At 45.2% G+C, this 25,511-nt stretch overlaps 1 protein-coding gene across 2 annotated transcripts in view; it reads right to left on the bottom strand.

The window, feature by feature from the left end:
* Nucleotides 1–25,511, bottom strand: part of GBE1 (1,4-alpha-glucan branching enzyme 1) — a 446,779-nt gene that overhangs the window by 17,537 nt on the left and 403,731 nt on the right. For both annotated transcript variants that reach the window (XM_063956309.1, XM_063956310.1), the window contains exon 15: nt 24,292–24,420. In XM_063956309.1, the coding sequence (XP_063812379.1) occupies nt 24,292–24,420 (129 nt within the window). The remainder of the gene's footprint in view (nt 1–24,291; nt 24,421–25,511) is intronic.

Raw genomic sequence — 25,511 nt, 5'->3', positions numbered from 1 at the left:
TCACGTCAACATGTCTAAGTGACAGATACCATCCCCAATAACCAACTTTCATATACTAGGGCTATACCCATTCTATGAAAACCAGCCTCCGCCAGTAGTCTCTAGATTGATTCCATCCTACATATGACTGCAAATACACTACTCTAATTTAGCCATGTCAGTGTGACAACATGTATGTGCTACCACATGTAGATGGCATCTATGCACTAAGGACAATCTATGGTTTTATAAATGGCACACATGATGTATCAGCACATAATATTGTTGGTACATTTTTTTTTTTTTTTAAATATACAGTATTTAAACACAAGGTTTTAGCTTTGAAGTCTGAATTATAAATCATTAGTCATGGATTATACTTCTCTTAGCCTTAAAAATTCCACACACCATACGCTAATTAGAAATAGGCACCATTTTGGGTTTTCAATAGCTGGAGTTTCGTACAGTATGGTGGGTCCTATAATGAATATTAAGCATGTGCACACAATTGTGATAAGAGGGGTTCTATGTTACAGGAGCTATAAAAACGATGCAATCAGAACGTACTGTGGAGAGTTCAACCTGTGAAAATGTATTATTCACAGTTTAAGTTCATTTTAAACACCTACTATAACTTGTTACACACAAGTACCATAAAAATATAAAACAAACACCACTAATTTTCTATGCTTATGTATATATTTGTTAAATTAATTTTAACAGGGAATTAAATTCAAGTCAACTGAACAAAGGGCCTAATTCAGAGATGTGCGCAAACCCAGTGGATGGGCACCTGTGTAGGACCTGTTCTGTGAATGTGCAGAACGAGTCCCGCATCGCTGCATGCAGTGCCCACTGAATCGTTGCCTGACTGACAGATTGCGGCCATTTTGTGGCTTGATAGGGGCGGGGCTGGCCTCTGTTGAGGAAAAACTGAAAGGACAATCTGAGTAACCTCAAGGTTGACAATGGTTTTGCAGATTATCTCCGGTGGCAGCAGACATCTTTTTCCCTCAGGCGCTCCTGAGGCATTCCTATATTTTCACTTTGGAAGCAGCAGCGATACGAACTGTAACCAATTTCTGTAAACGTGACCTTATACTGAAAAATACATTTGTATAGAACTTAATTTGGATAGCAAATAAAATAGGATTTTAATTACCTACCGGTAAATCCTTTTCTCGTAGTTCATAGAGGATACTGGGGATCCATTTAGTACCATGAGGTATAGACGGGTCCACTAGAAGCCATGGGAACTTTAAGAATTTGATAGTGTGGGCTGGCTCCTCCCTCTATGCCCCTCCTACCAGGTCTCAGTCTAGGAAACTGTGCCCGAGGAGACGGACATCCTTTGAGAGAACGATAAAAGGACAGTGGTGAGTTTCCGAACCAGCACACACAAACAAGAGGAAAGCGATGCCGCCCAAGAAGAACCCACCGACCTAGTCGAGTGGGCCTGTACAGATTTAGGAACCATCAATCCTGCCGTGGAATAAGCATGCTGGATAGTAAGCCTGATCCAGCGCGCAATTTACTGCTTTGAAGCAGGACACCCAATCTTATTGGGATCGTAAAGGACAAACAGTGATTCAGATTTCCTGTGACGAGCTGTTCTCTTCACATAGACCTTCAAAGCCCTCACAACATCCAAAGACTTTGAAGTAACAGAGGTGTTGGTAACAACCGGAACCACAATGGGTTGGTTGATGTGAAACGCATACACCACCTTAGGAAGAAATTGCTGACGAGTCCTGAGTTCAGCTCTGCCCTCACGGAAAATTAAATAGGGGCTCTTGTGAGACAACGTCCCCAGCTCCAACACACGTCTTGCTGAAGCCAAGGCCAACACTGTGACGGTCTTCCACGTAAGATATTTTACATCTAACCACAGACGGGAAATGAGATCTAAGATCTAGGGATCCTGGCATAATGTTATCCAGATGTGACAGAAAAACTTTAGTCGGGCTCCCTCCTGCCAGTCATCCAGGCATCACGGCCCACCGTCATGCTGAAGGCTTTGAGGAAGCAGAGCTAGAGCTCTGTTCCTGAGAACCGGCATCTGCTGGTTTGCGTGGTTTACCTCTAGCGCCTCTGGTGGCAGTAAAAGAACCTCTGGTTTTTCTCTGAAACTTGCCAGTCCGAAAGGACTGTAGATTAGGTCCTGAGCAGTTCTTCCTGGCTGGGGGAGCTGCAGAAGGAAGATACGTGGACTTACCCGCAGTAGCTTTGGAGAACCATTTGTCTAGTTCATCTCCAAATAAGGCCTCTCCTTTGAAGGGTAGGCCTTCCATGCCTTTCCTTGAGTCCGCAGTCCACTGGCGTAGCCATAACCCCCTGCGTACTGACACTGCCATAGAAGTGGTGGGTGCATTAAGCAAACCTACTTCTTTTATGGCTTCCACCATAAAGTTTGCAGAGTCCTGTATATGTTGCAGGAGTAAAACAATCTCCCCCCTAGATAAGGATCCAACCCCTCAATTAGATTACCTGATCATTTAGCAATGGCTTTAGTAATCCACACACATGCTATAGTGGGTCTTTGGGCCACCCCAGCAGCCGTATACAAGGATTTGAGTGTGTTCTCAATTTTACGAGCAGCCATGTCTTTCAGGGAGGCTGCACCAGGGACAGGCAACACTATTTTCCGTGACAGCCTGGATACTGATGCATCCACTATCGGTGGATTTTCCCATTTTTCCCTGTCCTCGGGAGGAATAGGAAAGGATGAAAGTAACCTTTGAGGGATCTGAAATTTCCTATCGGGATTAACCCACATTTCTTCTAACAGGGTATTCAGTTCCTTTGATACAGGAAACGTGACTGAGGACTTCTTTTTTTTACATTAAAATAAGATTCCTCACACTCTTCTAACACCTTAACAGGAATCTGTAGAACGTCTCTGATAGCTTCTATAAGAGCCTCTATTCCCTGTGAAAGTGCAGCATCCCCCCTCTAAATCCATCTCCCCCTACTCCACGTCTGACCCTTGATCATCCAAGTCAGACTGCAGGATATGGGAGAGAGAACGTTTTTGCGGACAAATGGTAGGGGTCTGAGACGCTGGTTTGGGGACTGAGTCTCTGTTCATAAACTCATCCACAGACTAACTTAAGTATTGCATCTCTTTCTCGTCACGGGACAATTTAGTCTGTGTTTGCCAGTGTGGGTACTGTGTACAGTGTACCGAGACTCCGTTCGTCCCCTCAGAAGCTGTGCGTCTGCACTGAGTACTGAGTCTGGAGATGCAGTCCGCCCCGGTCAGAAGCTGCACGTCTCCGTACCCTCATGCAGCCATAATGGCCAGCGACCCGCTAACCGGGATGCCGGCTTAGTACTCACCACTCTTCTGGCTCTGTTAGGAGTGGCGGCGTTCTGCCGGAATGTACGCTCGCCGTGGTGGGGCTTGTGAATAGTTCCCTCAGGAGCTAGTGTCCTGTCAGCGGGGAACGGGACCATTAACCCTTCAAGAGGTTGGGCCGTTCCCCCCCCTAAGTCCCATGAAGCAGGCAGGCTGTTGCCATTCAGTCCTGCCTGAAAATAACAAACAAAAAAATAAATGCAGAAAACTCTTCAGGAGCTTCCATAAGCGTGACCGGCTCCTCCGGCATATTTTCTAAACGGAGTCTGGTAAAAGGGACATAGAGGGAGGAGCCAGCCCACACTATCAAATTCTTAAAGTGCCCATGGCTCCTAGTGGACCCGTCTATACCCCATGGTACTAAATGGATCCTCAGTATCCTCTTGGACAAAAGAAAAAGCAAAAAGATAAAAAAAAGTTCTATAACTAAAGCATAGGCAAAAGCAGGCGGTGTTTCCAGTTGCCCGGAAATGCCCCTTCTCTTGGCAAGTGGCTCTAATTATGACAACGATAACAATGGTATATAATAGAATTATTAGAGCTACAACCACGTCATGGAGTGTAGGGGACAGAGCAGAGCTGCTGCATATGCCCAGTGGTAGTAGCTTCTTCTACCAAGTGTGCTGTGTGTGTGGTTCTGAGTCCTCAATCAGGGCACTGAACCAGAGAGTAGCTATTAGGAAAAAGAGACAGGAGCCTTACCATAGTGGGAGAATGTGTGCTTAAAAAATGCAGTACTTGTTCTATTATGTTTGTGTATTTATTTATTATGGCAGTGGTTCCGAAACATTCTTGAATCATGGCACCCCCGATTATCAGCATTCTTTTACTGTACCCCTATGATAAAAGATTGTAAATGATAAATTTTGAAAAAAATTATTAAATTAAGCAAATTGTACCTACCTGTCCTCCTTAGGGTCAGTTACTGTATGTGGTGGTGTACAGTTGTGCTTCTGATTTTACACATTATATGATTGGCAGTCACCAGCACTGGTTTTGCCTATCACTTTGACCATAAAGTAATTTGATATGGTCCTAGACCATCAACCGAGCCACCCCTGCAAGGGCCTCATGGCACCCCATGGTGCCTAGGCACACAGTTTGGGAACCACTGTATAATGGTATGTTTAACATTTTCCTGACTACTTATTTAAATGATACAGCCTATACTAGAGACCATCTATAGGAAGTGTTAAATATTAATACTGTTTCCTTACAGTATTCAGTGTATAAAAAGAACAATGTTTACATTAATGTCCAGGGTCGTTACTAGATTCTTCTACCGCTCCCCCAGACTCCCGTACTTGCTGTAATGTTCCACAGAGTGTGAGATTGTGGACTTCATTTGGAAACCCCCCTGTACAAATCCTGCGTTTGCCACTGTAAAGGGTTAACAATTATTGTCATAAAAGTACTGGTATCTTTTTCCCATAATGCAGTTTGGTTAGACCACTGGTCCGTAAACACTACTGAGAAGCTGAGCATCAAGTTATAAGCTCAAATTATAGCAGAGATCTTTTAAAAGTAGCTAATTAGACAACAAATATCTATTGCAAGTTTTTAAATGGCTTCGCCTTGTGATAAAAACGAATACATTTAATTTACAGTTTAACGTTACAGTTTGACTAGGTTTTAGTGGCTTTCCTTCTTGTCTTGGACGTCTGTCCACTGAATTCTATAGCAGAAGTGCAATGATCCCTCTTCCCCCAACAATAGCAAAGCAGTAAGTGTGGCTGTATCTACTGTATAAGGTTAATTACTTATTAAACTACTTTTCCTATACAGAGATATGGAACATAAATGCCCAAACAAAATGATATATTACACATCATGAATGCATAATGAAGCATAAAACATCACAATAAGGGAATGCAAATGATACTAAACAGATCAATTTGCTTTTTAACTTAATTAAATGAGAACCATAGAAGATATAGAATAGTTTAAAGTTTATGAATGTTATTAACTGGCCTAGTTAAAATGCAATTTGCTTCTTTGCTAACAAAATGTCTGCAATACAATGCAGGGTGATGCATCAACGTTCAATTCCGCATCAGTAGGATGACCTTGTCTGGCTAATGTTATATTGTTGCTAAAACATTTTTGTCACACTAATTGAAATAAAAAAATAAATAAACAGTTATGACCCTCACGGCAAATGTTGCTATGAAGTTCTTTGCAGTTGAAATGACAAATTGAATTCATGCACCCCCCAAAAAATCCATATTCATCTCCATAGTACTGTACTTTAGGCCTAATTCAGACCTGATTGCAGCAGAAAACTTTTTCTCTAATGGGCAAAACCATGTGCACTGCAGGGGGAGGGGGGGAGGCAGATATAAAACATGTGCAGAGAGTTAGACTTGGGTGGGGTGTGTTCAAACTGAAATCTAAACTGCAGTGTAAAAATAATGCAGCCAGTATTTACCCTGCACAGAAACAATAGAAACCACCCAAATCTAACTCTCTCTGCAAATGTTATATCTGCCCCCCCTGCAGTGCACATGGTTTTGCCCATTAGATAAAGATTTTGCTTTTGCGATCAGGTCTGAATTATGCCCTTTGTTCCCTGAGCCTTATTCAGAGAATACGCAATGCAAACGACAACGCAGTTGAGTGATTAATCGTCCGACTGCGTATGTGTCATGGTCAGACTGTGTGCGTACCAAGGTCCTCCGGTGATGTTGCACAGTGAGGATTTATTTGCAAAGCGATTGGCCGACTGACGGAAATACCGGCACTAATTGAATAGACCCGCTAAGTACAGTAGCCAACAAGTGGTTTTAGGTACTTTTGAGGCACTTGCACATATCAAACTTGTCATCAAACAGCTACATACCCTCCAACTGTACCTTTTTGGCCGTTTTTTTTTTATGGTCTGTACCAGCCAAAAAGGGCTTTGTACCGAATTTTCACTCACTAAATCTCAATTGAAAGTATAGGAAAGGGGGCATGGCCACACCCCCTTTACCCGTGGCCATGCCCCCTTTCCTAATTTGTACCTTTTTTTAGTGTAAAATGTTGGAGGGTATGCGGCTATTGACGCAGAGTGGAAGCCAATACAACACACTCACTACCTGTGCTATTCCTATTATTATATATAGCTGCCACATGCAAGGTGTTACTACTTCTGAAATATAGGAAATATCACTATGAGCCTGATCCCGAGTCACACACAATAAGAACAGAATTTTGGATGCCAACTGAGGGGATACGGTCGTTAGGTCGACACAGCTTAGGTCGACAGTCATTAGGTCGGCCACTGATGGTCGACATGCATCACGTCGACATGGTCAGTAGGTCGACCGGTCAAAAGGTTGACATGAGTTTTTCACTTTTTCTTTTTCCATACTTGACGATCCACGTGGACTACGATTGGAACGGTAACCTGAAGCATGGCGAGCACGGTGCACTAACTGGGGTTCCCCGTCACTTTACGAAGAAAACAACACCAAAAAAAAGTCCAAAAACTCATGTCGATCTTTTCATCTATCGACCTAGTACATGTCGACCCAACGACCCGAACCCCAACTGACAACAGAATACTAAATGTGACTATTTCCTCACCTATGCGATCACACTACTTCAGCAGAGCAGTGATCGTTACTAGGGGATGTAGTTACATAGCCGGCAGTCGGTATCCCGGTGGTCAGGATACTGACACCAGAATCCCGACCACTGACAATGTAGCCGGTCGGAATCTCGACTAACAGGGGCTATTCCCACTTGTGGGTGTCCACGACACTCAGAGTGGGAATAGAACCTGTGGCGAGCGCAGCAGGGCACCGAGCCCGCAAGGTGCTTTGTTGCACTTGCCCCCTGCCGGCACTCTAGCTGCTGGGGTTCCAGCGTCGGTATGCTGACCGCCAGCATCCCATTCCCTGTGCATTACTAGGATTAGCAGTTACATCTATCCTATGCCAGGTGCAGGAGATGTGGCTGAATTTGGGATCACTCTGGGCTGCAGTACCACAGCACACCGACGACATAGTTCTCTAATAACCAATTGCCATCCTGCCTCCCAGTTGCCACCTAGTAACAACAACCCACTCAGCAGCGGCAGACCGCTACAAAGATGCAGCCCACAACAGTTTGCTAAAAGCTGCTGGAGCTGCCCGCATTTGGCCCTTTATGTCGGAAACACCTGTAATACCTTATATATAATAGAATACATTTCTAAACCAATATATACATGGTACATTTTTTTCTATCAGCCACAACACTATAGAGCAAATTCTCCCTAATCTTTCTTGTCACAGTTTATCCTTGTTTCTCCTATTTCCCAATCGCACATTCACACGTGGGCACTATAGTGGCAACTGTTTAGTCTTCCTAACACTGGGCCTAATTCAGGGGTTGATCACAAAAGCAAAATCTCTCTCTAATGGGCAAAACCATGTGCAGTGCAGGTGGGGCAGATATAACATGTGCAGAGAGAGTTAGATTTGGGTGGGTTATTTTGTTTCTGTGCAGGGTAAAAACTGGCTGCTTTATTTTTACAGAGGGAAAAAGTAGCAGGTGCACTGTCTCACACTAGCTCAACCTGTAATAACCAGAGGCACTTAGCATATTCCTGGCCAGGGCTATGAGCTTACCCACCGCATCAAGGTAGCCTCTCATTGGGTCCCTAACACTAACTATAGGGGTTCAGGTCCGGGCTGGGTGGCTCTGGGGTGTCCTGCCCCCCGTCCCTGAACCCGTGTAGTTAGTGTTATGGACTTACCCAATGAGAGGCTACCTTGATGCGGTGGGTAAGCTCATAGCCCTGGCCAGGAATATGCTAAATGCCTCTGGTTATTACAGGTTGAGCTAGTGTGAGACAGTGCACCTGCTACTTTTTCCCTCTGTACATTGTATTAAGTCTCAAGCAGAGTAGCACCTCATTACCTAATTAAGGTGTGCAAATTAGGGCTCCCTTCCCTTTGTAACTGATGTATTTATACATATTTTTTGAAGGTAGGAGACACCTTCATCCTAATTTAGCACCCTGCCCCACCTACCCTCACTGATTTTAAATAGTCTAGCACTTTGCCTGCATATGTAGAATGAGCACACTGAGGTAAGACTCCTACATTTTGGTTTACTATGGCAGTCAATATTGGGGGGATTCTCTGGGGTGCTGGGCTCCCTGTGCCTGCCGTGGCTGGACGTCCCTGGGGCATCGCAATTTAACACTTTCATTACACTAGAGCACTTAGTTTGTCTTATATATATGTAACACTTTCACATTATTTTCTTTTACTCCTCACATTACTCACACATGCAGCAGCAGCTGCTCCTACCTCTTTAACTCTTTATTTGTATCACTCTTGCGATGCCCTGGGGTTGTCTAGCTGGGTGGCTCTGGGGTGTCCTGCCCCCCGGACCTGAACCCCTATAGTTAGTGTTAGGGACTTACCCAATGAGAGGCTACCTTGATGCGGTGGGTAAGCTCATAGCCCTGGCCAGGAATATGCTAAGTGCCTCTGGTTATTACAGGTTGAGCTAGTGTGAGACAGTGCACCTGCTACTTTTTCCCTCTGTACATTGTATTAAGTCTCAAGCAGAGTAGCACCTCATTACCTAATTAAGGTGTGCAAATTAGGGCCCCCTTCCCTGCTTTATTTTTACACTGCAATTTGGATTTCAGTTTGAACACAGCCCACCCATATCTCTTTCTGCACGTTACATCTGCCCCACCTGCAGTGCAAAATTGTTTTGCCCTTTAGAGAAAGATCTTGCTTTTGCAATCAACCTTGAGTTAGGCTCATTATCTGCAAAATGTAACTTTCTCCCCCTCTACACTGGAGACAGAGGACTTCCTAAAATTGCTCAACGAGCAATTAGCTTATATTTGCATACAGACCGTTTCACAATGCAAATATCTAATTGGTTGCTACTGTACAGTATGGAGTCGATTTTTCACTTTAAGCAGTGTAAGGAATCATCAGAGACAGGGGAGCTCCTACTAGGGTTAACCTTTTCCCTTCCATCAGTTGTGTGCTGTTATAATCAGTACATGGTCCGAATCATACTTCTATACTTTGATCCAATGTGGAGTGCCTCTCCGAGACGGCTTCATCATCCCTTATGTTTAATTAGGAGATCAAGATACAGAGAGACTGTCACATTGTGGCCGAGATGACTTTTACAGATGTAGAGACGACAAGCCTTACTTGCATGGTGACTATGTATTGCCAAGGGGAATGACAGTCAGAGTACAGTATAAAGCTCCACGGTTACATACTGCATACAAATAAAGCCTCTTCCATAAACTATTCACTTAAGTGGCACAATACTAATACCAATAAAATCACTTTAGAACCAGACCCAATAAAATCTGACATCACTGGTAATCATTAAGTTAGACTATAATATAATTAAAAAAATTCTATGGTTATTCAACTACAAAAGCAATGTCTACAACCTTGGCAATCACACAGCAGTGATTCATTCAAAAATGACCTTATTTGCTCATTAGCAAATCTGGGGCTTAGGTTGAAAAATGTCAAAGAAGACTGCATTTACATTTAAATGTACATCCGACGGTGACATTTGAACAACTTGTCTAAAGCGTTGGGTAATAGGGATGGATACTTCATCTTTTGTATATGTTACCATTCATTTAGCTCACTTTGAAATTCACGTAAATACCTTTCATTTGCATCAAAGTGCTGTATAATTTCATATAGTTTGGCTAATTGACTGTATTGGAACCAGCACATACTTTCGCAAATTGAACATAAATGAGGATAAAAATAGCCTTCGGCATAGGGTGAATGACCTAAAATCCCACAATTTAAAATTCAGTTACAAAAAGACAATCATAACTCCATGTTATAAAGCAATTAGACAGGATATTGTAGTTATGGTAGACTTTCCGTCGATAACTCTATTTCTCCTAAGTCCACAGTATCTACAGGATATACATTGGGATATGAGGTAGCGTCAGCGGATTGGCATCAATCGATCAAAACTTTCGGCCCTCCAGAATGCAACGGGCCAGTCTCCTATATCCCCGCCTCCTTGCTCAGGCAATTAAGTTATTTTTCAAAGCTCAAGGCAGGAGCATCATAGAGAGCTCTAGTCACGTGAGAAGAACATACATACACACTTCCATACAAGAAGGAAGAGCATAGTAAGTTTAAGGATCCTCAAATCAGGTGCGTCAGGGTGGGATCCTTATGGATATTGTAGACTTAGGAGAAATAGAGTTATCGATGGTAAGTCTACCATAACTACATATTTCTCCTGCAGGGTCCACAGTAGTATCCACAAGATATACACTGGGATGTCCCAAAGCAAATTTAGTGGAGGGGACGTGCCTGATTGGACAGGAGAATCCTTAGCCCGAATGCAGTGTCCTGAGAGGCAACAGGTATCAAAGGCATAATGTCTAATGAATGTGTTAGTGGAAGGCTGCCTAACATACAGTATCTGTTCCGCAGAGGTACCACGGCGTGCTGCCCAAGATGGACCCACCTTACGATTAGAATGAGCACAGACATTAGCCGGTACAGGGTAATCAGCTTGAGAATAAACTTCCGAGATCGTCATCCGAAGCCACCTCGCCAGTGTTTGCTTAACAGCAGGCCATCCTCTCTTGTGGAACCCATAGAGAATGAAGAGACTGTCTGTCTTTCTGATGGCACTGGTATGATCCACGTAGATCCTTAAAGCCCGGACTACATCTACAGATACATCTTCCGCAGAAAGATCCGGCCCTTGGAAAGTCGGAACTACAATTTCTTCGTTAAGGTGGAACTTAGAAACCACCTTATGAATATACCCGGATTTGGTTCTGATAACTGCTCTATCTGGAAGAAAAATCAGAAAAGGAGGGCGACATAATAACGCCTCTAAATCTGAGACTCTTCTAGCTGAAGCAATAGCCAGTAGAGAGAGAACCTTAGCTGTCAACCACTTAAGATTCAGTGGTTCAAATGGGGAAACTTGAAGTGCCTTTAGGACTAAATTTAGATCCCAAGGCGCTGTAGTTGGAACAAAAGGAGGTTGGATGTGGAGCATTTCTTGGAAAAAAGTGCAAACATCCTGTAGGTTACCAATTTTCTTTTGAAACCATAGTCAATGCGGACACCTGAACTCTCAAAGAAGTCACCTGTAGACCTTTGTCCATTCCTGCCTGAAGGAATGATAGGACTCTGGAGACTCTGAAAGACCTAGGGTAAGCTTCCTGGCATTGCACCATTGAATATAAGCATGCCATATTCGGTAATAAACGCGAGCAGAGGATGGTTTCCTTGCTCTAAGCATTGTTTGAATTTCCTGTTGTGAAAATCCTTGTGCTTTCAGGATGGAATTCTCAAGAGCCACGCCTTCAAAGACAGCCGATCCAGGTGCTTGTAACAACAAGGACCCTGAGACAGTAGATCTGGACATTGAGGAAGTAAAAATAAGAATTTACTTACCGATAATTCTATTTCTCGTAGTCCGTAGTGGATGCTGGGAACTCCGTAAGGACCATGGGGAATAGCGGCTCCGCAGGAGACTGGGCACAAAAGTAAAGCTTTAGGACTACCTGGTGTGCACTGGCTCCTCCCCCTATGACCCTCCTCCAAGCCTCAGTTAGGATACTGTGCCCGGACGAGCGTACACAATAAGGAAGGATTTTGAATCCCGGGTAAGACTCATACCAGCCACACCAATCACACCGTACAACCTGTGATCTGAACCCAGTTAACAGCATGATAACAGAGGAGCCTCTGAAAAGATGGCTCACAACAATAATAACCCGATTTTTGTAACAATAACTATGTACAAGTATTGCAGACAATCCGCACTTGGGATGGGCGCCCAGCATCCACTACGGACTACGAGAAATAGAATTATCGGTAAGTAAATTCCTATTTTCTCTGACGTCCTAGTGGATGCTGGGAACTCCGTAAGGACCATGGGGATTATACCAAAGCTCCCAAACGGGCGGGAGAGTGTGGATGACTCTGCAGCACCGAATGAGAGAACTCCAGGTCCTCCTCAGCCAGGGTATCAAATTTGTAGAATTTAGCAAACGTGTTTGCCCCTGACCAAGTAGCTGCTCGGCAAAGTTGTAAAGCAGACCCCTCGGGCAGCCGCCCAAGATGAGCCCACCTTCCTTATGGAATGGGCTTTTACAGATTTTGGCTGTGGCAGGCCTGCCACAGAATGTGCAAGCTAAATTGTACTACAAATCCAACGAGCAATAGTCTGCTTAGAAGCAGGAGCACCCAGCTTGTTGGGTGCATACAGGATAAACAGCGAGTCAGATTTTCTGACTCCAGCCGTCCTGGAAACATATATTTTCAGGGCCCTGACTACGTCCAGCAACTTGGAGTCCTCCAAGTCCCTAGTAGCCGCAGGTACCACAATAGGCTGGTTCAAGTGAAACGCTGAAACCACCTTAGGGAGAAATTAAGGAAGAGTCCTCAATTCTGCCCTGTCCGTATGAAAAATTAGGTAAGGGCTTTTATAGGATAAAGCCGCCAATTCTGAGACACGCCTGGCTGAAGCCAGGGCCAACAGCATTACCACTTTCCATGTGAGATATTTTAAGTCCACAGTGGTGAGTGGTTCAAACCAATGTGATTTTAGGAACCCCAAAACTACATTGAGATCCCAAAGTGCCACTGGAGGCACAAAAGGAGGCTGTATATGCAGTACCCCCTTGACAAACGTCTGAACTTCAGGAACTGAAGCCAGTTCTTTCTGGAAGAAAATCGACAGGGCCGAAATTTGAACCTTAATGGACCCTAATTTTAGGCCCATAGACAGTCCTGTTTGCAGGAAATGCAGGAAACGACCCAGTTGAAATTCCTCTGTAGGGGCCTTCCTGGCCTCGCACCACGCAACATATTTACGCCAAATACGGTGATAATGCTGTACGGTTACATCCTTCCTGGCTTTGATCAGGGTAGGGATGACTTCATCCGGAATGCCTTTTCCCTTCAGGATCCGGCGTTCAACCGCCATGCCGTCAAACGCAGCCGCGGTAAGTCTTGGAACAGACAGGGTCCCTGCTGGAGCAGGTCCCTTCTTAGAGGTAGAGGCCACGGGTCCTCTGTGAGCATCTCTTGAAGTTCCGGGTACCAAGTCCTTCTTGGCCAATCCGGAGCCACGAGTATAGTCCTTACTCCTCTCCTTCTTATGATTCTCAGTACCTTGGGTATGAGAGGCAGAGGAGGGAACACATACACTGACTGGTACACCCACGGTGTTACCAGAGCGTCCACAGCTATTGCCTGAGGGTCCCTTGACCTGGCGCAATACCCGTCTAGTTTTTTGTTGAGGCGGGACGCCATCATGTCCACCTTTGGTTTTTCCCAACGGTTCACAATCATGTGGAAGACTTCTGGGTGAAGTCCCCACTCTCCCGGGTGGAGGTCGTGTCTGCTGAGGAAGTCTGCTTCCCAGTTGTCCACTCCCGGAATTAACACTGCTGACAGTGCTATCACATGATTTTCCGCCCAGCGAAGAATCCTTGCAACTTCTGCCATTGCCCTCCTGCTTCTTGTGCCGCCCTGTCTGTTTACGTGGGCGACTGCCGTGATGTTGTCTGACTGGATCAGCACCGGCTGACCTTGAAGCAGAGGTCTTGCTAGGCTTAGAGCATTGTAGATGGCCCTTAGCTCCAGGATATTTATGTGAAGTGATGTCTCCAGGCTTGACCACAAGCCCTGGAAATTTCTTCCCTGTGTGACTGCTCCCCAGCCTCTCAGGCTGGCATCCGTGGTCACCAGGACCCAGTCCTGAATGCCGAATCTGCGGCCCTCTAGAAGATGAGCACTCTGCAACCACCACAGGAGAGACACCCTTGTCCTTGGTGACAAGATTATCCGCTGATGCATCTGAAGATGCGACCCGGACCATTTGTCTAGCAGATCCCACTGGAAGGTTCTTGCGTGGAATCTGCCGAATGGGATTGCTTCGTAAGAAGCCACCATCTTTCCCAGGACCCTTGTGCATTGATGCACTGAGACTTGGCCTGGTTTTAGGAGATTTCTGACTAGTTCGGATAACTCCCTGGCTTTCTCCTCCGGGAGAAACACCTTTTTCTGGACTGTGTCCAGGATCATCCCTAGGAATAGAAGTCGTGTCGTCGGGATCAGCTGCGATTTTGGAATATTGAGAATCCAACCGTGCTGGCGCAGCACTATCTGAGATAGTGCTACTCCGACTTCCAACTGTTCCCTGGATCTTGCCCTTATCAGGAGATCGTCCAAGTAAGGGATAACTAAAACTCCCTTCCTTCGAAGGAGTATCATCATTTCGGCCATTACCTTGGTAAAGACCCGGGGTTCCGTGGACAATCCAAACGGCAGCGTCTGAAACTGATAGTGACAGTTCTGTACCACAAACCTGAGGTACCCTTGGTGAGAAGGGTAAATTGGGACATGTAGGTAAGCATCTTTGATGTCCAGAGACACCATATAGTCCCCTTCTTCCAGGTTTGCAATCACTGCTCTGAGTGACTACATCTTGAATTTGAACCTTTGTATGTAAGTGTTCAAGGATTTTAGGTTTAAAATTGATCTCACCGAGCCGTCCGGCTTCGGTACCACAAATAGTGTGGAATGGTACCCCTTTCCCTGTTGTAGGAGGGGTACCTTGATTATCACCTGCTGGGAATATAGCTTGTGAATGGCTTCCAATACTGCCTCCCTGTCTGAGGGAGACGTCGGTAAAGCAGACTTTAGAAAACGGCGAGGGGGAGACGTCTCGAATTCCAATTTGTACCCCTGAGATACCACCTGAAGGATCCAGGGGTCCACTTGCGAGTGGGCCCACTGCGCACTGAACTTCTTGAGACGGGCCCCCACCGTGCCTGAGTCCGCTTGTAAAGCCCCAGCATCATGCTGAGGACTTTGCGGAGGCGGGAGGGGGCTTTTGTTCCTGGGAACTGGCTGTTTGTTGCAGCCTTTTTCCTCTCCCTCTGCCACGGGGCAGAAATGAGGCGCCTTTTGCCCGCTTGCCCTTATGGGGCCGAAAGGACTGCGCCTGATAATACGGCGTCTTCTTAGGTTGAGAAGCTACCTGGGGTAAAAATGTGGATTTTCCAGCAGTTGCCGTGGCTACCAGGTCTGATAGACCTACCCCAAATAACTCCTCCCCCTTATAAGGCAATACTTCCATGTGCCTTTTAGAATCCGCATCACCTGACCACTGCCGCGTCCATAAACCTCTTCTTGTAGAAATGGACAGCGCGCTAACTCTTGATGCCAGTCGGCAAATATCCCTCTGTGCATCACGCATATATAGAAATGCATCCTTCAAATGCTCTATAGTCAGTAATATACTGTCTCTATCTAGGGTATCAATATTTTCAGTCAGGGAATCCGACCACGCCAGGCCCGCACTGCACATCCAGGCTGAGGCGATTGCTGGTCGCAGTATAACACCCGTGTGAGTGTATATACATTTTAGGATATTCTCCAGCTTTCTATCGGCAGGTTCCTTTAGGGCGGCCGTATCAGGAGAGGGTAGTGCTACCTGTTTAGACAAGCGTGTGAGCGCTTTATCCACCCTAGGGGGTGTTTCCCAACGTGCCCTATCCTCTGGCGGGAAAGGGTACGATGCCAATAACCTTTTAGGAATTATCAGTTCTTTATCGGGGGAAACCCACGCCTCATCACACACTTCATTTAATTCCTCGGATACAGGAAAAACTACAGGCAGTTTTTTCTCACCAAACATAATACCCTTTTTAGTGGTACTTGTATTATCAGAGATATGCAATACATTTTTCATTGCTTCAATCATGTAACGTGTGGCCCTAGTGGAAGTCACGTTTGTCTCCTCATCATCGACACTGGAGTCAGTATCCGTGTCTGTGTCTGCCATTTGAGGTAACGGGCGTTTTAAAGCCCCTGATGGCGTTTGAGACCCCTGGACAGGCACAAGCTGAGTAGCCGGCTGTCTCATGTCGTCAACTGTCTGTCGTAAAGAGCTGACACTGTCACGTAATTCCTTCCATAAGCTCATCCACTCAGGTGTCGACTCCCTAGGGGGTGACAACTCTATAATAGGCAATTGCTCCGCCTCCATCTCATTTTCCTCCTCAAACATGTCGACACAATCGTACCGACACACCGCACACACACAGGGAATGCTCTGATAGAGGACAGGACCCCACTAGCCCTTTGGGGAGACAGAGGGAGAGTATGCCAGCACACACCAGAGCGCTATATATAGACAGGAATACCACTATAAAATGTGCTTTTCCCTTTATAGCTGCTGTTAGTATTAAAACTGCGCCAAATTAGTGCCCCCCTCTCTTTTTTACCCTTTTCTGTAGTGCAGGACTGCAGGGGAGAGTCAGGGAGACGTCCTTCCAGCGGAGCTGTGATGGAAAATGGCGCCCGTGTGCTGAGGAGATAGGCTCCGCCCCCTTCTCGGCAGCCTTTTCTCCCGCTTTTTGGTGAGTTCTGGCAGGGGTTAAAATACATCCATATAGCCCTGGGGGTTATATGTGGTGTATTTATGCCAGCCAAGGTGTTTACATTGCTGCTCAGGGCGCCCCCCCCCTAGCGCCCTGCACCCTCAGTGACCGAAGTGTGCCTGAGTAACAATGGCGCACAGCTGCAGTGCTGTGCGCTACCTTGTTGAAGACTGATGTCTTCTGCCGCCGATTTTTCCGGACCTCTTCTTGCTTCTGGCTCTGTAAGGGGGCCGGCGGCGCGGCTCTGGGACCGAGCTCCGAGGCTGGGCCTGTGTTCGGTCCCTCTGGAGCTAATGGTGTCCAGTAGCCTAAGAAGCCAAGCTGGCTGCAAGCAGGCAGGTTCGCTTCTTCTCCCCTTAGTCCCTCGATGCAGTGAGCCTGTTGCCAGCAGGTCTCACTGAAAATAAAAAACCTAAAACTAAACTTTCACTAAGAAGCTCAGGAGAGCCCCTAGGGTGCACCCTTCTCGGCCGGGCACAAAAATCTAACTGAGGCTTGGAGGAGGGTCATAGGGGGAGGAGCCAGTGCACACCAGGTAGTCCTAAAGCTTTACTTTTGTGCCCAGTCTCCTGCGGAGCCGCTATTCCCCATGGTCCTTACGGAGTTCCCAGCATCCACTAGGACGTCAGAGAAAATGGAGTATCCACCAACAGCCTCTGCAGATTCTGTGTATCAATTTCTTCTGGGCCATGCCGGAGCTATTAATGTCATGGCGCCCTTTCTCTGTTTGACTTTTCGTATCACCATGGGCAACAGGACGATTGGTGGAAACACATAGGCCAGACAAAAGTCCAATCTCACTGACAGAGCATCCACAAAGATCGCCTTGGGATCCTTTGTCATTGACCCGTATGCGGTAACTTTGGGGGTAATTCAGAGCTGATTGCAGCAGCAGATTTGTTAGCAGTTGAGCAAACCCGTGTGCACTGCAGGGGGGGGGGGGGGGAGGCAGATATAACATGTGCAGGGAGAGTTAGATTTGGGTGGGTGTGTTCAAACTGAAATCTAAATTGCAGTGTAAAAATAAAGAAGCCAGTATTTACCCTGCACAGAAACAAAATAACCCACCCAATCTAACTCTCTCTGCAAATGTTATATCTGCCTCCCCCCTGCAGTGCACATGGTTTTGCCCAACCGCTAACAAATTTGCTGCTGCGATCAACTATGAATTACCCCCTTTGTTATTCTGACGAGAAGCTATGAGGTCTTTCTCTGGCAGCCCCCACTTGTTTACCAGTATCTGGAAAACCTCTGGGTGTAAAGCTCATTCGTTTGCATGAATGGCGTGTGACTGAGAAAATCTGCTTCCCAGTTTAGGACTCCCGGAATGAACACTGTGGACAAGGCTGGATGATGAAGTTCTGCCCACCTTAACGTGCGGCTTACCTCCTTCATTGCCTATTGGCTGCGAGTCCCTCCCTGATGACTGTGGTACGCTACGGTCATTGCATTCTCCGGGCGAATCTGAACCGGTTTTCCTTGAAGTATGTCCTTTACCTGAGTGAGTGCCATATATATGGCACGAAGTTCCAATATATTTATCGGCATTATTGGTCTGCTGCCCCTGGAAGCAACACTTTTCTGACACTGCTCCCCAACTCTGAAGACTGGCGTCCATTATCAGAATCTCCCACTCTGAGATCCAAAAGGGTCTCCCTTTGTCCAGATGGGATGTCTGCAGCCACCAGGCTAACGACCTCCGTATTTCCTGAGGAATGACCATAGTCTGAGTTTTTATCGTCTGATGTAGTCCATTCCATCTGGAAAGAATCAGACATTGAAGGGGCCTCAAGTGGAATTGAGCGTATTCCACCATGTCGAATGTTGACACCACAGCTCCTATCACTCGCATTGCTGCATGAATGGATACTCTGATTGTGTAGTAGCTCCTGAATCCTTGTCTGTATTGTGGATATTTTGTTCAGAGGTAGAAAAACTCTCTGAAGCCTGGAATCCAAAACAGCCCCCAGGTGCGTCATGCGTTGTGACGGAACCAGGGATGACTTTGCCCAATTTATGAGCCAGCCGCGGCTTTTTAAACAGGCTATTGTCAATTGCAGATGGCCCTGGAGAGTTTCCTGGGAATGATCCAGGATTAACATGTCATCAAGGTATAGGAAAATTCTTATCCCCTGACGACGGAGAGAAGTCACCATCACCACCATAATTTTGGTGAATACTCTTGGAGCTGTAGCCAGTCCAAATGGTAGGGCCCGAAACTGAAAATGTTGCCCGAGGATAGCAAACCTGAGATAGCACTGATGGGACAGTACATGCAGGTAAGCATCCTGGATATCTAGGGATACCATAAATCCACCGGCTCCATGGGCAAGATAATTGAACGTAAAGTCTCTATATGAAAACGAGGCACCCAAATGTATTTGTTTAGAGATTTCAGATTGAGAATGGGCCAGTGTGACCCATTCGGTTTCTGTACTAGAAACAGGTTGGAATAGAAACCATGTCCCTGCTGTATAGGAGGGACCGGTACTACCACTCCCGATTGTAGCAACTTCTGAACTGCCTCCTGTAAAGCCCTGGCCTTAGTTTCCACTGAAGATGGGCCGGTACAAAAAAATCTTAGTGGAGGGCGTTTCGTGAATGCAAACACAAAACCGTGAGATAGCTCTTCTTGCACCCAGACATCTGTGATGGACTGCTGCCAGGTCTGTGCAAATAGAAGAAATCGGCCTCCCACCCTGGCGTCCCCCAGGTGGAGGCCCGAGCCATCTGCTTATTTTCTGGTTTGGAAGCAGGCCCTCTGGTAGCCCAATGCTTTTTAGTCTTTCCAGACTTATCTGATTGGGATTGTTTGCTGTAACCCTTTCCTTTCACTTTTCCTTGGGTACGAAAGGACTGAAAAGCTGGAAACCTAGGTTTAGACCTGTAGGTAGAAGGAAACTGCACTTTCGAGTCTGCTTCTGACTCCAGAATGCTGTTTAATTCTTTACCAAAAAGAATATCTCCAATAAAAGGCAAAGACTCTAATATCTTTTTGGATTCAGAGTCAGCCTTCCATGTACGTAGCCAGACAGTTCTGCGTGCTGCTACTGCTGAAGCCTGAGACCCTACTATACCCATATCCAAGGCTGCTTCTTCCATAGAGACAGCTGCTTGTTTAATAGGTGCAATATGGGACTTTTGTTTTCTAGACCAGTGGTTCTCAACCTCGGTCCTCAAGTACCCTTAACAGTTCATGTTTTCTAGGTCTCCTCACAGGATTGCAAGTGAAATAATTTGCTCCACCTGTGGGCCTCTTATAATGTGTCAGTGAGTAAAGAATACACCTGTTCAACTGCTAGGTGACCTGAAAAACATGAACTGTTGGGGGTAATTGAGGACTGAGGTTGAGAACCACTGCTCTAGAAGCCAATGAAAGGTCATCTTCCAATGCATCAGCCCAGGCCGCCACTGCTTTTACCATCCAGGTTGAAGCCATGGCCGGCCTCACCTCTGCCCTGATAAGGAAAAAACAGTTTTTCCTTAAACAATCAACAGCCAGAAGAGGGTAATGAGAACGCCATTTTTTAGGAATTCTTACTGGGTGTGACCCAAGCCTCTTGCATGATTTCCGTCAGCTGCTAGGACTCCGAAAATTCAGTTCTGACCGTTTTTGGATGTTTAAATACAGGTGCCTTGGATTTTAACAGAGGCTCTGCTGCCTCCTCTAAGGATAGAATGGCTTTCATAGCATTAATTAGCTTAGGAATATCTATCGAGCTGGGACCTTCATCCTCATCTCTGTATGCAGACCCAGAATGTGAGGAATCATCCTCCGAAGTAAGTTCCAAAACATGTGTAGACTGTGAAGATGTTTCATGTCTGTGTGATTTAATTTCCACAGGCCTTTCAACCTGCTTTTGTTGAAAGGTTGCAGCTTCCTGAACTGGATGTGTCATAACCCAGGGGGAATGCTGCACATAAGGGTTAAAAGGGTAACCTATACCTGGTACTGGAGCTGGCACAATTCGCTCAGCTATGTTAGATAATGTTTATGCAAATGACGCCCATGCAGGTTCCGCCTGAACCTGAGCCTGCCTTGGTATATTAAGGAGGCTTTGACGGAAGCTAAAACAATTTGCAAATAACCCATTTTGAACCAGATCTTGATAGGTTCACCCTGCTTTGCATGACAAACATGATATCAATGTGGGTACAGCAGTGGAGAGTGCATCCTCCTCACCCTTGCCTCTCCTAGACATGATAAACAAATCACACACCTGTCTGGTGTTAACTACACAATTAGTGACCGTATTCACTTTAGATTTGCTAAACTGAAATACAATCCGATCCCTCCCTGCCTTGCACCAGCATTGAGGATCAGATATATGAGAAAGAAGAACTGACAGAAACAAAGTATAAGTCAGCAGCCACACTAGCAATCAGTCATATTGTTATACATTAGTATACATTAGCAATATGAGCACATATTCAACTACAGATAAATTTCAGGTATGTAGGAAAAACAAATTACTGCATTACCTTATATAGGACTTTTAATGTATTCAGTCACACAGCAAAAGAAACAGCAGTAAACGTTTACAAGACTCATATGCATCAGGCACTTACACAACTATTCGTATCCCAGTGGTAGGTAGAGACTTCGTGCTGTATCACCTGCCTCAGGAGAGCAGTATACAGGGAGACTTAACCCCGCTTCCAGGATTGATCAATACGCTAACACATGCTGAGTGGATCCAGATGCCAATAGTGAACACAGACGCCCAAGTGTACACAGACGCACCAGTGACACAGCTGCCCATGCTGCGATTGGTTCAGTTAGATATCTAGCGTCTCAAACGGAAGCGGGAAACTCACAGGAAACTGGTCATGAACCGGGGAGAAGGGCGACCAGGGGAGCGTCTTACTCCCCACTGCTGACATCAACCCCAGGGATCGTGGCCTCATACTAATCCCTGGAGCCTATGATCCCTGAAGCCTAGCGCTGGTGCACCCAAGGAGGCAGCCACTCCAGCAACTATTCGGTAGTCTCCTCCTGAAAACAGTGCGGCTGTGTCTGGAGTCTTACCAGCTAAGCGGAACTACTGCCTTACCTGCTCCGGCCACAGCCTGGTAACGTCAGCTGGACTTGCTAGTACATCCTCACTGACACCCACCGAAACACTGTACACGTGGGTGAAATAGCACTATGCACGTGGGTAAGCGTTGTCGCGACCCAGCGAAGAGTTGTTGGAGCGACTCTTTCTAAGGTGCGTATAAGACGCTTTTTAGAAAAATCGCTTAAACAGAATAAAAAGCTTATGGCTACAAAAAACAGCAGCCCCATGACCGTGGTCTGGCTCCTGTTGCACCAAACAAAAAACTGAGTTGCCTGAGCAAGGAGGCGGGGATATAGGAGACTGGCCCATTGCATTCTGGGAGGTCGAAAGCTTTGATCGATTAGTGCCAATCCGCTGAAGCTACCTCATATCCCAATGTATATCCTGTAGATACTACTGTGGAACCTGCAGGAGAGATTTGTATTTTTTTATAATCATTATTTCAGCTGCAAAATCGACAAAATGACAAAATTTTTAGCAACCCAAATATTCGTGTTCTCTAAACTAACCATGAACTGCCTTTAAAACAATATACAGGCCTTATTTGCGTTACTCTGTGTTATCTTTGCCGACAAGCCTCTCGCAGATATTCCCAGAAGGGTAATGAGGATCTAAATAGATATTTTATTTTTTTGATGAAAACTGATACTGGCTGGTAGATTCAACATCTATATTATAATTCTCTCTGGCCCGTCCCCTAAATGCACGCTTACCAGGAGTCAGGGAGTATGCCACCCATCCATCGGCTGCCACTGCTAGGAAGAAAGGACAGACCTAAACGGCTGCTGGAGAGGACAAGAACTTGCCAGGAATGGGGTAAGTATGATGGCTGGGCAGTCTGGGGGGAGGGTGACTTTCGGGGCAGGCTGAGATGGTCATTTTACTACCTAGATACATTACATAATTTATTGGTTAGTAGAGCTACAATCAAAGTTCATCTAAAATATAAATCTCAAAGATTGATCTTATATTGCAGATATAACCAAGTACAATTTTTGAACAGTATTTAGATTTAGTAAAGAAGGCTGACTTTTTACATATCATTAACCAGATGCGTCAATATGTATTATAAAAGAAGCGTCCTATACAAGATGATAACATTTCCCAGATTCTAGGAATAAAGTTTATATAAATATGTAATAAGAGAAACAAAGCCATAAAAACCCCAACAATAACAATATGAACTCTACTAGATTGCACGTTCTACTTCTCTAATAGACTGCGACGATTATTTGAGCATGTCAGTCCCATGAACCGTAAAAGGTGCGGTTATGTTTGGGCCTTGAAGACTTAAAGGAGAGCACTCAAGCACCTATCTGTAACATGATTGGTAATGCAATGATTCATGAGCCAAGAACTTGTGGACGAAATCATGGGGGATATCCAATTACCCGTGGTACATTACTGCGGGTAATGATATCGCCCGGGCTATCCTATTAGCCCTGATAAACTGGCACGAGCTTATCAAGGTTTTTGTGTTACTGCACTGGGTAACGGCTCCTGACAGCTCCCGGTACAGACAGGGTAGCGCTGCACCTCTGGCTCCCCGTTCACATGACAGCTCCCCCATCATAGGTCTGCCACCAGGGAAATCAGAAGAGGGGAGATGCGGGTCACTGCGCTGCTCTGGCTTTCCCGCCGGGGGTCACAGCGCTGAGTGCAGGCTCTTGGGCACCCAGACTGCAGTCCCAGCCTGCTGTTGATGCAGCGGGCATGGGACACTGACAGGTCTATGCGGTTTATCGAGGATTTTGTTTCACCTGTCTCGAGCAGGCGAAACCAAATCCCCAGAAACAGCCTCGTTTTCAAGCGAAAACAGTGCTGTTTCTCACAAAAACACACAGGTTTCACTGAACCTGGTTGTTTTCGGTATGAATGTTGTTTTTCTATGTGCAATCCTAATTGGATAGCCTGTAAAAAAAACTCTGGTGAAACATCGGAAAAAAGTGTGAAACTCAATATTTTATCTCCTCTAATATGAGGATCTGACAAAATAAGTTACTTGTTCTGCATCTGAAATGCAACAAATGTAGCATAGAAATTTGTATGCAAGTACAGTCGCACGTCACACACAGAACACGCTGCATATCATTTTAATCAGCAGTAGTTGCTTGTGTGTCCTATTGCATTAATTACCGACTAAGACGCATTATTGCGGAAAAAAACTGAAAAAAGAAGTCACATGGTACTCACGCGCTATGTGTAATGCAACTTGTAGCACACGGAGCAAAGATGTAAGAGGACACATCTGTATGCCCTAACACAAATACATGAGGATGTTAATTATTTTACACATATAAAAGAAATAACAAGGATGATAAGTAACCAAATTATTCAAGAAAAAGTAGCAATTTGCAAGATGTCAAAAAAATATAAATTCCTGTGTTCACAAAAATTTCCACCATCTATAAAAAGAAACAATTACTTAAAATTCCATCTAAATGTGAAGCCCTGAACCAGGTAGCACTCATTAAAGGATATTTTCCAGGTGAGTTTACAGCTACTCTGTATCCAGTGAAGCTGTTGTAAGGATGAAAATTAAAGATGAAAAGAAGATTTGCGCGCTCAAATGCAACAAGCTTGTCACCTTCATGCTTTGCACTGATGTAGGCCTGGAAGGAGAAAAATAAGGTAGAATGACTAGAAAAATGCAACTGCTTTCTCACAAAGGAATCCTACAAAATAAGAAAAAGACGACTTTTTTTGGTGCACTCAAGAAATAAGTTCTATATGACAAAAATCATGTAAACATAACTTTTAATTAATAATTTCTTATATATATATTGGCATATCCAATTTGAAAAAAACCTAACAATAAAAGTAGTAAAAACAGGTGGTCTGTGGTACATATGTACAGTATGTTTGAAATAAAACAATATAACATCAATTGGTACTATGTAGTTACCGTGATCATTTGGACCGATACAAATAGACAATGAATATTATTGACACCCACACTGGGTCAATAAATAAGGAACTCGTGTGAGGTATTGCGGATGATTGCTCTCAAGTAACGCTTACCGTTTAAAGATAGTCATATAACAGAGTACAAAATGTGTACACCTAAAACTGAGTGCTGAATTAATCCAACTGGCGTAGGAAATTTCTACCATCATACTGTAAGTATGTCGTGGTCTTGGGAGTCTATTTACCAAGCCTTAGATGGAGATAAAGTGGACAAAGATAAAGTAACAGCCAATCAGCTCCTGTCATGTCACAGGCTGGATTTGAAAAATGACAGTTGGAGCAGATTGGCTGGTACTTTACCTCCGTCCACTTTATCTCCATCTAAAGCGCCTTACACACTGGGCGACGGTGACAGGCGATATGAACGATATCGCTCAGAAATGAACGGTATATCATTCATATCATTTAGTGTATAGGCACCAACGATGAGCGTGCCCGCGGTCGTTCATCGTTGGTTTCCTGTCGTCTTTTAGTGCAAAACAATTTGGACGATAACAATCATCATTCAGATCGTTCATCGTCCAAATTGCTGCCATCGCCCAGTGTGTAGGGAGCTTAAGGCTTAGTAAATAGACCCCTTAGTATGAAGAAAGAGAAGCGGTGACTCTGATGTCAGTGTTAGGCACAGGGTATTCCGATTCCCCAATACTATGTGCCAATTGTAGCTACTGACTCAGGGTGCACCATCAAATAGACAGCATTAGGGTCCTTATCCCGTCACACAGTCAGTTTTGGT

The sequence above is a fragment of the Pseudophryne corroboree genome, chromosome 2 (genome assembly GCF_028390025.1).
Source record: "Pseudophryne corroboree isolate aPseCor3 chromosome 2, aPseCor3.hap2, whole genome shotgun sequence".
Lineage (NCBI taxonomy): Eukaryota > Metazoa > Chordata > Amphibia > Anura > Myobatrachidae > Pseudophryne > Pseudophryne corroboree.
This window is presented reverse-complemented; position numbering and strand designations above follow the sequence as displayed.